General features: G+C 26.4%; 2 protein-coding genes across 6 annotated transcripts in view; one reads left to right on the top strand and one right to left on the bottom strand.

The window, feature by feature from the left end:
* Positions 1-15,996, top strand: part of LOC127285329 (cytoplasmic dynein 1 light intermediate chain 2) — an 85,864-nt gene that overhangs the window by 45,250 nt on the left and 24,618 nt on the right. The gene's annotated exons all lie outside the window — the stretch shown is intronic.
* Positions 1,051-14,128, bottom strand: LOC127285327 (uncharacterized). 3 transcript variants are annotated; one of them, XM_051311284.1, is made up of 2 exons: positions 13,899-14,117; positions 1,051-3,673 (listed from the first exon to the last, which is right to left on the bottom strand). In XM_051311284.1, the coding sequence occupies exons 1-2, from the start codon at positions 13,977-13,979 to the stop codon at positions 1,571-1,573; spliced, it is 2,184 nt and encodes a 727-aa protein (XP_051167241.1). In that variant the 5' UTR covers positions 13,980-14,117; the 3' UTR covers positions 1,051-1,570. The 3 variants fall into 3 exon arrangements, with proteins under 3 accessions (XP_051167241.1, XP_051167240.1, XP_051167243.1); XM_051311283.1 differs by lacking the exon at positions 13,899-14,117 and adding an exon at positions 4,987-5,151; XM_051311286.1 differs by lacking the exon at positions 1,051-3,673 and adding an exon at positions 10,291-12,635 and having other exon boundaries at positions 13,899-14,128.

The raw sequence follows: 15,996 nt of genomic DNA, 5'->3' as shown, positions 1-15,996 counted from the left end.
TGGTCGACTCAATATAAAAACTGTGGCAAAAGATTTCTAGACTTAAGCGCCTCTGTAGTCAAAACAGGGTGAACTAAAGCGTGTATGTATACGCAGCTGCTTGTGCATGTATTGCATAGACCCTCGTGTGAGTTACGCAGTAAAAGTGATTGAATTTAAGGGGGAGTGACACCTTTGAGGTCTATTTTGAACCTGTTTTTTATGAATTTTTTCAAGTCACAGGATTAAAGTAAACAAAATTTGGTTTCGAGGACTTTATTTGTTAACTTTTTAAGTTTACTAAAATATATTTATACTTAAAAAAAAGTTTCAATTTGTTGACTATAGATGCCGCTAAAGTTGGTCTCGTTTCTCTGCAGGGCAAATCGGTGGGCAAGATTCCGGTTAGACCGTTTAATATAAAACAAAAATTCAAATCTTTTCTGAATCTGTGGTAGATTTAGCTTTAGAGTAGGTAGGATATTTTCTAAATATTAATTTTTGTGCATTTGGCAGCTATTTGAAGGAAAAAGTCGATTTTAGGGCAAAATTTTTTCAAAAAATCTATTGCCAAAAAAAAACAAACAAACCAATAAAAAATCCGCTACGTACTCTAAGGCATTTGTAAATGACGATAAAAAAAATTTTTTTGAGAAAAACGCGTTTAAAGTTTTGACATGAAAACTTATTAATAAATGAAATCAACGTTAATCTGCGATGCTTGCACCGTATAATTGGTCTTCTACATTAATATTGGCTTCATCTTTAGCCTTTCGAGCGGCTGTGAGCGTGAAAGAACGCAATTGTTACCACGGTAAAAGACAAAATAGCACTCGAAGCGCTCTTGGACTCCTTCTGCAGATTTCGATTTTTTTACATAAAATAACTTCGAAATCGCTTTTGCTGATATAATTTCTATTCTACACATCATAAAGTCCCACTTAAAATATTTGATTTTATTATTTTCTGGAAAATTTAATTAATTTATTATATTATAGTTAAACAAATTTTAACAATATCTATACATTCAAAGTGGACATAATATTTGGAAATTTAATTGATAAATGTATATTTCAGTAATATAATATATATTTTATACATTCTTAATTTACAAAAAGATTTATTAAACATAATTTTGGGTCTTCCATTAAACCCAAGAATTTGGAATGTATCAGATACACACAATTTACTACTACTCACGTTTATTGAAAATAAAACACAAGATATTTTATCTTTTATATTTTACAATAGCGGTAAATACAATAGATAGAAAAAGTCTCTTTTCTAATAATAACTAACATGAACACTTGAGGGCGCTAAGCACCAGTTACAGGGCCGTAATACCCATCAACTTACAAAATTAATGCGAATTGTTATTGACAGTTTATATTTTATATACAATATACAAGAAGAAAATTAATAATAATAATTATTATTATTATTACTCTATTACATTAAATAACAATATATTCAGCGATAAATTTTTTCAATCTCAACGTAGCTCGAAAGTCCTAAAAATAGCGAAAAATTATAATTAAAAAAGGGTTCCTTCAACTTCATCTATCAATGTTGATTAAGGAACATCTCCCCCCTAGGCCACATTTTCGGTCTGCCATTGAACCCAAGCATTTGGTATGTATTTTTCCAAGCCATTAAAACGCAATGTACGAATATAATGTGCAAAATAAAATTTATACAATGCATTATTGCTCAAGTCCACATTGTATTTTGAATGAAATTCATCAATTCTTTTGATATCCGAAGAAATATTCAAATCATTGTCTCCGACTAGTTTTAAACCGACATTTGTAACGACAAAAGTATTATGTTTTAATTCATTATATTTATTCCAATGAAGCCAAAAACGACCTGGTTCTGGATGATAAATATGAATTTTGTCATTAACTATCAATTTATGTTTTACATTTATAAGCGGTTCCTCCTTTTCCTGAGTGCTATTTATTTTGTATTCAAAAATGGAAGAACCATTTCGTTCTAAACTTATTGAAAAATATAATTCGCCTTTAAAATACACATGGACATCTTTAAAGAATTGATTTATACCTATTGTCATACTTTCGTAGTTTATTAATATTTTTGCGAAAATTTCATCATTATAACCTAGGGCATGAAATTCATAATATGCTAAAGGTAAAAATTCTCCACTTCGTGACATTTCATTCACTATCAAATGAATTTTTGTTTCTTTTGAAATAGTGTGATAGACTATATCACTAATGTAAATTTTACCATTTTTTTCTTCGGCTATAAAACTAGAATAAACGTCGGTCTGTAATTTAATATTCATAAGATTTCCTACAATATTGTGACAAATGTTATTCAAATAAAGACAACAATTTGTGAGATCAATTGGTGATTCTATGGTAAAAGTAACGTCGACTAATTTTTTCTTCATTTTTCGCAACAACATTAAAGGTAAGGATGGTCTCCAATCGTTTTCTCTACTCCTGGCTTTTAACTCTGCTGGCTTTATATTAAAATCAATGGCAGGCATTACAGGATGACCAGTTATAAGTAGTAATTCTATATCAGGGTTTACAATAGGAGCATTGGTATTAAAATTGAGAACTTTTTTCAAATATGGCAATACATTTATATTGTAAAGATCGAGAAATACTTCTAAAATTAAAGTAATTGTGTTCAACTTATTTTTCTTGGAATAGTAACGAATGTTAAATTCCCTAAAAGATTTATCAGTACCATCGAAGGCAAATAATGTCATTAAAAATTGTAGTTTTTTTGCATAACTCCACTTTTCAAAAGATTTACTGTTTTGATAGAATTCTGCAAGTTCATTTTTATTTGGTTCTCTCTGTGTATTGGAGTAAAATTTACTTTCGTAGAGGAAAGCAAAAATATTTGTCCATATTTCAGTAGTTGGTCCGAAACCAAGCAAATCATATTGTATGTCAAAATAATGCGCAATTTCATGTAATTCAATCCATTTTTTAGCTCGTTTTTGTTGTAAAACATCGTCTACACCATAAGTAAGTGTTATCCAACAACTTTTATACAATCCGGCCGCATTTTCATTTATTTCTGTGCGGAAGAAATGTCGTTGCTTGTCTACTAAATAATATGTTAATGAATCATTTTTATCTACATATCGACTGGCACCTGTTAGATAATTGTAGTATTTTATTATATCCGCTTGATTTTGTAATCCAACAAATAAACTCAACTTCTCTGATAAGATTTCTTTAACATCCTTTGCTGACACTATCATTTGTGTTTGATGATTTTCAACAAAACCATAAGTTTGAATATTTTTGTAAAATTCTTGTTCAGGTTTGTGCGAGGTGAGAAAAGTTAAATTCTTAGAATCAAAAACAGGTAAAACTGACCAATTTTTAGTTTTAATTTTTACCACCACTGGTACATTGTATGATACTGTTAATAATGGAACACAGTCAAGATTTGTTGTTAAATTTCTTGTACTATTTTGGGTTCGAGCAAAATTTATTTCGAGAAATTTATCTGAGCTCTCAAATGGACAGACAAATTTTAAATTTTCAATTTTTTGTGAAGATTCTATAGTTAGTGTAAATGTCGTATCTTTCCTAATTATTATTCCAAAGTGTTTTTTGTAGTGAAAAACTAGTCCATGGTACATGTTGTTTTTCCATGAATTTTGAAATTTCCTAACACTTGGCTTCACAATCCTTTCAGTTTCCTAAATCATATTTAGAAATTATTACACATTTTTTAATTTTCAATTCTAAAGTTTATAAGTAAAACATATATGCGATTCCAAGAGAAATTTATCACATTGTATAGAATTATTCTACAAAAATTTTAGTTTGGTCCTTCTATAGAATTTAACTAGAATGATTTTGTACCAAATTTCTTTATGAATTCTGTTAAGAATTTTACAAATTTTATTCATATATTTTCACTAGTAAAAAATCAGTCTTTATGGCTAAATATGATTGGTTTTTCTTTGAGGGGATTATCGCCATGCAAAATTAGGCTACATATTTGCCGCGGCCTAACTTTACATGTATAGGCAGGTCAAAAAATTGAAAATTACTTTAAATTTATCCTAATTTACAGCACAATTTGTTACTGACCCAAGAAAAAAATAGGTCTTTAGTGAAAAAATATTGTTAAATATTGTATAAAAAATTTTCTGAATTAAGATAAATAATTTTAGTCAAGATGTTATTTGTTTTTGGTAAAAATCCACATTTTATTTTTAAAATTCTTATTAAATGAGCTTTCGCCCGTCAACGTCGGGCCTCATCAGATTTAAATACTGAAATTAAATTTACATTTTTTGAGTTTGTTATAAAAATAAAAATTTAATTAAATTGATAAACATAACCTCAAACTCACCAATATGTATTTCAACTCTCATTTAATAATTTTAAATAAAAAAATAATAAAAATTATAATAAAAATTTTATTTTTTTTAAATTCCGTGAAACCAAACATAATTCAAATTATGTTGTACGATGTTTATGTGTCGATATGTGTTGTACAGGACACGTGTTTCAACGGATACTAATATAAGTTTAAAAGAAATTTTATTTAAATTATTTTATATGGAATAATTAACTCTTTCAAGACCAAATTATTTTCTAATAAATCAAGATTTTTGATTTTTAAACAAGTTTTTCAGCGAAACTAATTAAGGTTTTCGTCTCAAAACCAAAGTTTAGAATTGGAAATTTATTTGACTAAATGGAAAACATTGGTCTAATATTTAGTTTTAAAAATCAAGGAACTTATGCTTAAAATAACCAAAAAAATGTCCATGTTGCCTGAAAGCAACACTTGTCTTCAAAGAGTTAAAGTAGTGGTAAATTTCTCATCGAATCGCACATATATTATAAAAATAATTATAAATATAAAAATATTTTTCTTCTGTATAGAAAAAAATTTATATTCATCTATACATTTTAATTGAAAAAACATCAAATGCAAAGTTACTATGATAATAATTTAACTTATTCAATTAAACTTTAATTAAATACTTCAACATACCACTTCGTTCCACTTTACTGGCAGGTCTGCGTTAGAAACATAGAAATGAAGCAATAAATTTAAAATAGTTAATATTAACATTTTCGATGTTATTTCGTTTACAGATTAATTAATTTTACAAAATTGAAATGTTTTACACATTTCTCTATCAACTTTTAGTTACGATCATTCCAATGTCTTAGATTTTATAGCAGTTTTTATTTATTCTAATTTATTATAAATGACACATATATTGGAAGTAACATGTATATTCTTGTTGACTTTTAATAAAAAACATTTTATTTATTTAATATTTTCGTTATCGATTGATGTCAAGGTTTTTAAATTTCTGTTTATTTTTGAAACACCTCTATAAACAGTAAAAAATAGAAATTGTAATTTTTCTGTCTAAAAATTTATATAAAAAATAAGATTTTTAATTTATTCTAATTTATTATGGAAAGCGCAAATAGACAAAAATTTGTATTTTTACTGTCTTGCTGATTCTCCATATAAAACATTAAACATATTGGATCTTACGGGGAAGGAAAATTTCACCAAAACATTAACAGCAAATTTTGATTGCGTGCCTATGATATCTGATGCAAATAATGTTCCAGTACGAATGATATCATAGCGTAAAACTCCCTCTAATAAATCATGTTGGGCATTTACAGAATAATTTTCTGTAACGTGAAAGCTTATTATTTGATGAAAGATACAATTTTCTGTAATCCCTGAATCTGTAACGTCATTTTTAGAAATGGGGTAAAATTCCTGTAGCGTATACGGAGAGAAAAATCTAGCTTTAATAGCATGAAAATGATTACTACCTTATATGAACTATTTTGGATTAGAGAATTTTTTATGAACAATTGCAATGTTAGCCAATTATTTATTAACAATCTACTAATCAAAAATACTTTATATAGGGCTCGTTGGATGTGGAATTATGTCAACTTTCATTTATTAAAATCAGAATTACGATAACTTTATTTGTTTATAAAATATATCATTTTTTATTAACCTTAACAGTTAATTAATAAACTAAAAATTGTAAATATTATATAAGTAGATAAAAAAAATTTTGACATATATGTTTTTTAAAGGTTTTTTTGTGATCTTTCGATTCGTCAAGAAAATATTTTCTTGATTTAATATATATATGATCTTGACTTAATATATTTTACATTTCTTAGACGAATTCCATATTTTCTTGGACCAAGAACATGCGTTCTTCTGACAATGTAAATAATATTTTGATTTAAATCTTTACTTACTTGAACCAACATTACAAAGATTTAAATGAATCAAATGCAATAATTGATTTGACTACAGATATTCTTAGAACAAGAAAATATTTTTCTCAAAAAAATCGATTAACTTTTTGATCGAATTTCATATTTTCTTGGATCAAGAACATATGTTCAAAAGGTTTTTATTTGACATAAAACATAAATTGGTTTTTTAGTAAGGAAAAACAATAGTCTTATTGATTTTTTGATAAAATAAAAAAAAGTTGAAAAAACTTGCAAAAACGAAAAAAAAAATAAAATTCCCTTTGTCGAACATTTGAATGTTGATGGGGTGTCTAGACACCCCAGTTACTCCTCCTAAAGTTAATTTTCAATTATAAAATTTCTAAAAAAAATTTATGTTCTTCATTAAAAAAAATTTGTCGTATCTATTGAATCATTCCATAAGAATTTTAGCCTGGATATTCTATAAAGTTTCAGTAGCATGATTCTACAAAAATTTGTTTTTAAATTCTAGTAAAAATTTTACAAATTTCATTTCATCGATGAAGCTCACAACATTTATGATCAACGATTGAAAAAATATATATTTTTCATTCGGGAAATAATACCTAATTAATTTTTTTCTTATAAATTTTACTTTTAAAAATTGTTCATCGAGAAACGTTGCAAAAAATTATAATAATTTACAAAGAAAGATATTTTATTCCTAAATTGTTGATCATTAAACGTTGTGAACTTTACCGACATATTTCATGTATAGTTCACTTATTTTCAAAAAAGTAGTTAAAAATCAGTTTTTTATACAAAAAAAAATTAAAATTTTTTCTGAATTGTAGATCTAAAAAATTTATAATAAAACATACATATATAAAATATTTTTTATGCTAATTTATTAAATTCCAGTTATCTTTGTTCAAATAATTATTAATGTTTTTCCATAAACTTAATAAAGTAACATGTATATTTTTATTTATTAAATGATAATAAAAATTCTATTGCCTTAATCGATTTTCGTTTTTGATGATGCAAACTTTGTTGATTTTGACACTCATATATAAAAATAGAAAAATAAATGATATGCGTAATTCATATTAATTCAACTACAAGTAGCACAAAACATATTTATTTAACAAATAATTACATTAATTACACAGACCTGCTAAATTTAGTTTTATCCAGTATCTATACTGAGAAAAATATGCTATTGAATCAATAACATTTCTGCCAAAGGTATAAAAATTATTGATTCAAAAGCATATGCTATAGAATCTATAAAATATTTTTAAAATTTTATAGCATATGAGAGATTCTTTTTCAATCGCCCCAGCCCAAAAAGTCAATGTTCTGGGATTGGCTTCATACTTTGGTAAATTGTTGTCCTATATGATAGTAATAAATCCCTAAAATATAAACTCATTAAAAAAAGATTTTTTGATCCCTTTTTTTCAAAATCAACCCTTATTTTTCGATTTTCACCCCTTCGGGTATTTTTTTTTAATTTTTTTTATTTTCATTGGAACGCTGAGGTTTTTTCCCATGAGCTATGTAAATATGAAAGTGGGACAACAATAATTTTGTGAGAAACATAATATTAAATTAGGCGGTGCCTACCTAAATCCTCGAAAATGATCTCCAGGTATACCCGTTATCGGCACCGCCGACTTTAATATTCTGTTTCTCACAAAATTATTGTTGTCCCATTTTCATATTTACATAGCTCATGGGAAAAAACCTCAGCTTTCCAATGAAAATAAAAAAAAAAAATACCCGAAGGGGTGAAAATCGAAAAATAAGGGTTGATTTTGAAAAAAAGGGATCAAAAATTTTTTTTTTAATTTCGTATACATTTTTGAAAAGTACGTGAAAAATGCATTAAAATTCATTATAGATAAATTAAAATCCATTAACTTTTGTCATAGTTATAAGGATTTGAAAATGACAATGTTACCCTTAACGTCAAAACTTCAACCCCCTCTACTTTCTACAAATATTTTTTTAATGAGTTTATATTTTAGGGATTTATTACTATCATATAGGACAACAATTTACCAAAGTATGAAGCCAATCCCAGAACATTGACTTTTTGGGCTGGGGCGATTGAAAAAGAATCTCTCATATGCTTTTGAATCAATAATTTTTATACCTTTGGCAGAAATGCTGTTGATTCAATAGCATATTTTTCTCAGTGTATAATAGTTCTCGGTAATTCTTGTAGATTTTTTTGTGCTAAAAACGAATCTGACTTTCCAAATGCTTCATCACGTCAGGATTTTCGGTAAATGAAGCCTAAGGGGTTAAAAAATGGCTAAGATAATTTTTTTTGACAGAATTTTTTTTATTTTCGACAAAAAGATCATATAGTACTACTCTACAGTTTTAAAACCCATTTTTAAAAATTATTTTATGATTTTTTTTAAAAAAAGTTATGACATTTTGAAATTAACACTTTTAGTTACGCTAACATACTATTTGGCCATATGTAGCCACCGTAGAAAAAAAATACTAAACATAATTCGATTTGACTGTCAATGAGTATACTAAGGTTTTTGGGGTCTCTGAATCCAAACTTGGTGTCAGATTTAAGAAATTCAAAATGGCGGACACAATATGGCGGCCAAAAAAAATTTTTAAATTGACCATATTTACTTGAAAATTGTTCCTTGGGGGTTTTTGGGGGTTACTGAATCGAAATTTGAGGTCAGATTTAACAAATTCAAAATTTAGATTCATAGACCCCTACACTGAGAAAACAGTCTATTGAACATAAGAGGAATCCGTTTAACATAAGTTAGAAGTGCCAAAAACGTAATTTAGAGAAAAACGAGTTTCAAGTTCAAATCTGCCATTATTTCCCATGTTAATTAACAATTAAAAATGAGAATATTAGTTGTTTTAATTACAACGAAGTCATCGTGAAAGCATAATTTAACGTAGAACACTTTGTAGTTTGATTTTCAACAATAAAAAAAGAATAAAAAATCTGAACTACTTTTAGAAAATTGCGATTATCTCCTAAAATAAAATCGACAAATTGATCCCTTTTCATACGGACGTACACATATATGTAAATAATCATTACTTAACAAATGTTAAAAATTATCATTACACTATTCAAATTTAATCAATAAAATATTAAAACTTTTAAAATCATCGTCAGTCATTATTTATAATATATCAAAAGTGATGTATTTTTTTCATCCCGAATTCTATTAATTTTTTTAAATAAACAAATGTCAACTTTCTTACGTCAAGTGACAGAAAACAATTGTCCTTTTCACATAAAAAGATTTCGTTTGAAAAACAAAAGAAATCCTTTATTATTAAAACTTTTTTCGTTTTATCAATAAACTACTAACCTTTTCTTATTCAAAAGATTCCTTTTATATTAAAATTAATTCTTCTTACCATAAAATGACTTGATCTAAAAGGAAATTAGTTTTAAATTAAAAAGACTATTTCTCTCAGTGTAAAACCCCCGAGTAACGAATTTTGAAGAAATCGAATCAATTTTTAAATTTTCCGCTATAGAGGGATTTTTCTTCATACGCCCTAGCCCAAAAAGTGAAAGTTCTGGAATTGGCTTGATATTTTAGTAAATTGTTAATGTCCTATATAAAAGTAATAAATTCCTAAAATATTAACTTATTAAAAGAAAATTTGTAGAAAGTAGATTGGGTTGAAGTTTGGACGTTATTTTTATAAATTTTCATCAAAAATTAATACATATTGAAATGAAATAAATGATTTTAACTTTAAGAAAATAATGAAAACAATAAGTAAAAGTTGAAACATATGTGACGCACTCTGAAGAAAGAAACCTAAGAGGCAAAAAATTTTTGATTATGTTTATTATTATTTTATCTTGATTAAAACTTCCTTTTTAATAATATGAAATACAATTCAGTTTTTATTGAATATTTTCGACATAATGCAGACTTAAATTTCAATGGATTTTATGAAATCTCCAAACTTCATAAACATAAGTTACGATTTTTTGCATTGTAGGTCCCTTTCTTTAAAATGCGAATAATTATGTTAAAATTAATAAGTAAATTAAGAAGAATTGTTACTCACAATTTATATTTCGTAAACAACATACAAGAAGAAAGTTAATAATAATAATAATTATTATTCTTAATAGCATTATTATTATTACTCTATTACATCATATAACAATATATCTACAGATAAATTTTTTCAATCTGAACGCAGTTCTAAAATCCTAAAAGTATCGAAAAATTATAATTAAAAAAAAGATTCCTTTAACATGATCTACGAACGTTGCTTCTAATAAACATTTTCCCCCTGTTACAAATTTTGGGTCTTTCACTAAACCCAAGAATTTGGAATGTATTTTTCCAAGCCATTAAAACGCAATTTGCGTATATAATGTGCAAAATAAATTTTATACAATGCATTATTGCTCAAGTCCACTATGTGTTTTGAATAAAATTCATCAATTCTTTTAATATCCGAAGAAATAAATTGTAATTCATTGTTTTCCACATTTTTTAAACCGACATCTGTAACGATAAAAGTATTATGAATTAAATCATTATATTTCTTCGAATGAAGCCTAAAACGACCTGGTTCTGCATGATAAATATGAATTTTGTCATTAACTATCAATTTATGTCTTACATTTATAAGCGGTTCATTATTTTCCTGAGTGCCATTTATTTTGTATTCAAAAATGGAAGAACCATTTCGTTCTAAACTTACTAAAAAATATAATTTGCCTTCAAAATACACATGAACATTTTTTAACAATTCTTCTAAGCCTATTGTCATATGTTTATAGTTTATAAGTATGTTTAAGAAATTCTCATCACCAAGACCAAGGGCAGAAAATTTATAATTTACTAAAGGAAAAAATACTTCATTTTGTGGTATTTCATTTACTATCAAATGAATTTTTGTTTCTTTTGAAATAGTGTAATAGTCTATTTTACTAATGTAAATTTTACCATTTTTTTCATCGGCTATAAAAATAGAATAAACGTCGGCCTGTAATTTAATATTCATAAGATTTCCTACAATATCGCGACAAACGTTATTCAAATAAAGACAACACTTTGTGAGATCAACTGGTGATTCTATGGTAAAAGTAACATCGACCAATTTTTTCTTCATTTTTCGCAACAACATTAAAGATAAGGATGGACGCCAATCGTTTTCTCTACTCCGGGCTTTTAACTCTGTTGGCTTTATATTAAAATCAATGGCAGGCATTACAGGATGACCAGTTAAAAGTCGAAATTCTATATCAGGGCTTATGAAAGGAATATCGATTTTAAAATTGAGAACTTTTTTCAAAAATGGCAATACATTTATATTGTAAAGATCGAGAAATACTTCTAAAATTAATGTAATTACGTTCAACTTATTTTCCTTGGAATAGTAACGAATGTTAAATTCCCTGAAAGATTTATCAGTACCATCGAAGGCAAATAATGTCATTAAAAATTGTAGTTTTTTTGCATAACTCCACTTTTCAAAAGATTTACTGTTTTGATAGAATTCTGCAAGTTCATTTTTATTTGGTTCTCTCTGTTTGTTGGAGTAAAATTTACTTTCGTAGAGAAAACAAAAAATATTTGTCCATATTTCCATATTTTGTCCTAAACCAAGCGAATGATGTTCTATGTCATAATAATGCGCAATTTCATGTAATTCAATCCATTCTTGAGCTCGGTTTTGTTGTAAAACTTCGTCTACTCCACCAGAAAGTGTTATCCAATTACCTTTATAATATCCGCTCACATAGTCATCTTTTTCTGTGCGGAAGAAATGTCGTTGCTTGTCTACTAAATAATATGTTAATGAATCATTTTTATCTACATATCGACTGGCACCTGTTAGATAATTGTAGTATTTTATTATATCCGCTTGATTTTGTAATCCAACAAATAAACTCAACTTCTCTGATAAGATTTCTTTAACATCGTTTGCTGACAGTATCATTTGTGTTTGATGATTTTCAACAAAACCATAAGTTTGAATATTTTTGTAAAATTCTTGTTCAGCTTTGTGTGAGGTAAGAAAAGTTAAATTTCTAGAATCAAAAACAGGTAAAACTGACCAATTTTTAGTTTTAATTTTAACCACCACTGGTACATTGTATGATACTGTTAATAATGGAACGCAGTCAAGATTTGTTGTTAAATTTCTTGTACTATTTTGGGTATCAGCAAAATTTATTTCGAGAAATTTATCTGAGCTTTCAAATGGACAGACAAATTTTAAATTTTCAATTTTTTGTGAAGATTCTATAGTTAGTGTAAATGTCGTATCTTTTCTAATTATTATTCCAAAGTGTTTTTTGTAGTGAAAAACTAGTCCATGGTACATGTTGTTTTTCCATGAATTTTGAAATTTCCTAACACTTGGCTTCACAATCCTTTCAGTTTCCTAAATCATATTTAGAAATTATTACACATTTTTTAATTTTCAATTCTAAAGTTTATAAGTAAAACATATATGCGATTCCAAGAGAAATTTATCACATTGTATAGAATTATTCTACATAAATTTTAGCTTGGTCCTTCTATAGAATTTAACTAGAATGATTTTGTACCAAATTTCTTTATGAATTCTGTTAAGAATTTTACAAATTTTATTCATATATTTTCACTAGTAAAAAATCAGTCTTTACGGCTAAATATGATTGGTTTTTCTTTGAGGGGATTATCGCCATACAAAATTAGGCTACATATTTGCCGCGGCCTAATTTTACAGGTGTTGTATAGGCAGGTCAAAAAATTGAAAATTACTTTAAATTTATCCTAATTTACAGCACAATTTGTTACTGACCCAAGAGAAAAATAGGTCTTTAGTGAAAAAATATTGTTAAATATTTTATAAAAAATTTTCTGAATTAAGATAAATAATTTTAGTCAAGATGTTATTTGTTTTTGGTAAAAATCCACATTTTATTTTTAAAATTCTTATTAAATGAGCTTCCGCCCGTCAACGTCAGGCCTCATCAGATTTAAATACTGAAATTAAATTTACATTTTTTATTAAATTTTACATACAAAATGGATTGCAACTCTCATTTAATAATTTTAAATAAAAAAATAATAAAAATTATAATAAAAATTTTTTTTTTAAATTCCGTGAAACCAAACATAATTCAAATTATGTTGTACGATGTTTATGTGTTGTACAGGACACGTGTTTCAACGGATACTAATATAAGTTTAAAAGAAATTTTATTTAAATTATTTTGTATGGAATAATTAACTCTTTCAAGACCAAATTATTTTCTAAAAAATCAAGATTTTTGATTTTTAAACAAGTTTTTCAGCGAAACTAATTAAGGTTTTTGTCTCAGAACCAAAGTTTAGAATTGGAAATTTATTTGACTAAATGGAAAACATTGGTCAAATATTTATTTTTAAAAATCAAGGAACTTAAGCTTAAAATAACCAAAAAAATGTCCATGTTGCCTGAAAGCAACACTTGTCTTCAAAGAGTTAAAGTAGTGGTAAATTTCTCATGGAATCGCACTTATATTAAAAAAATAATTATTAATATAAAAATATTTTTCTTCTGTATAGAAAAAAATTTATATTCATCCATACATTTTAATTGAAAAAACATCAATTGCAAAGTTACTATGATAATAATTTAACTTATTCAATTAAAATTTAATTAAATACTTCAACATACCACTTCGTTCCACTTTACTGGCAGGTCTGCATTAGAAACATAGAAATGAAGCAATAAATTTAAAATGGTTAATATTAACATTTTCGATGTTATATCGTTTACAGATTAATTAATTTTAAAAAATTGAAATGTTTTACACATTTCTCTGTCAACTTTTAGTTACGATCATTCCAATGTCTTAGATTTTATAGCACTTTTTATTTATTCTATATTATTATAAATGTCGCATATATTGGAAGTAACAGCTATATTCTTGTTGACTTTTTAATAAAAAATATTCTATTTATTTAATATTTTCGTTATCGATTGATGTCAAGGATTTTAAATTTCTGTTTATTTTTGAAACACCTCTATAAACAGTTAAAAATAGAAATTGTTATTTCACTGTCTAAAATTTTATATAAAAAATAAGATTTTTAATTTATTCTAATTTATTATGGTCTTATTGATTTTTTGATAAAATAAAAAAAAACTTGCAAAAACGAAAAAAAAATAAAATTCTTAAATTTGTCGAACATTTGAATGTTGATGGGGTGTCTAGACACTCCAGTTACTCCTCCTAAAGTTAATTTTCAATTATAAAATTTCTAAATAAAATATATGTTCTTCTTTAAAAAAAATTTGTCGTATCTATTGAATCATTCCATATGAATTTTAGCCTGGATATTCTATAAAGTTTCACTAGCATGATTCTACAAAAATTTCTTTATAAATTCTAGTAAAAATTTTACAAATTTCATTTCATCGATGAAGCTCACAACATTTATGATCAACGATTGAAAAAATATATATTTTTCATTCGGGAAATAATACCTAATTAATTTTTTTCTTATAAATTTTACTTTTAAAAATTGTTCATCGAGAAACGTTGCAAAAAATTATAATAATTTACAAAGAAAGATATTTTATTCCTAAATTGTTGATCATTAAACGTTGTGAACTTTACCGACATATTTCATGTATAGTTCACATATTTTCAAAAAAGTAGTTGAAAAATCAGTTTTCTATAAAAAAAAAAATTAAAATTTTTTCTGAATTGTAGATCTAAAAAATTTATAATCAAACATACATATATAAAATATTTTTTATGCTAATTTATTAAATTCCAGATATCTTTGTTCAAATAATTATTAATCTTTTTTCATAAACTTAATAAAGTAACATGTATATTTTTATTTATTAAATGATAATAAAAAATCTATTGCCTTAATCGATTTTCGTTTTTGATGATGCAAACTTTGTTGATTTTGACACTCATATATAAAAATAGAGAAAAACGAGTTTGAAGTTCAAATCCGCCATTATTTTCCATGTTAAATAAAAATTAAAAATGAGAATATTAGTTGTTTTAATTACAACGAAGTCATCGTGAAAGCATAATTTAACGTGGAACACTTTGTAGTTTGATTTTCAACAATAAAAAAACAATAAAAAATCTGAACCACTTTTAGAAAATTGCGATTATCTCCTAAAATAAAATCGACAATTTGGTCCCTTTTCATGCGGACGTACACATACACTAAAACGTCAATCGAGAACAGAAGAATGTGTAGTGCTGTTCTCGATTGACGCGATTTTTATCGCTTTAAAATAAAAACACTCAGGGCCATATGAAGTGCCTTACGCAACAATGTGAATTTTATTTAGGGGATTGTCACTAGAAAGGCACTGAATACACCTTAAATTTAAAAATCACAAGTACGACACTGGCGTCAGTCATAACCTAAATTCTACCCGTTTCCTCACTTCCCCTCAAGTGTTCCCAAGCTCTGTTTTCGACTGACGTGTTCTCGCTTGACGCTTTAGTGTATTACTGAAAGTTTTAAACTGTTCAAACACTGGTACATTATTTTCAATGATTCAGTAAATAGCCACTGTTCATTCACTGGTTAAAACAGTTTTTATCTTATGATCCAGTGAATGAAAACTCACTTTAAATCAATTCAGCTAGGAGGCGCTAATGTCGAAAAGAACTGTCAGAATAATTTAAAGCAAATTCCCTGGCGGATCTCGAAATCGGAATGTACGCTGAATTCGTTGTACATTCGTTACACATTTGTTAAACATTTAGTTGGAGTGAAAATTGTGTAGAAACTAA

The sequence above is a fragment of the Leptopilina boulardi genome, unplaced genomic scaffold (genome assembly GCF_019393585.1).
Source record: "Leptopilina boulardi isolate dan_hultmark-lab unplaced genomic scaffold, ZJU_Lbou_2.1 LbouV2_330, whole genome shotgun sequence".
Classification (NCBI taxonomy): domain Eukaryota; kingdom Metazoa; phylum Arthropoda; class Insecta; order Hymenoptera; family Figitidae; genus Leptopilina; species Leptopilina boulardi.
Note: the sequence above shows the minus strand (reverse complement) of the source record. Positions and strands in the feature narration are given on the sequence as shown.

Coding starts and splice junctions, on each gene's coding strand:
- LOC127285327 (XM_051311284.1), bottom strand. CDS start 13,979: ATGTTAATATTAACCATTTTAAATTTATTGCTTCATTTCTATGTTTCT. Junction 3,674..13,898: donor CAGTAAAGTGGAACGAAGTG/GTATGTTGAAGT, acceptor AATATGATTTAG/GAAACTGAAAGGATTGTGAA.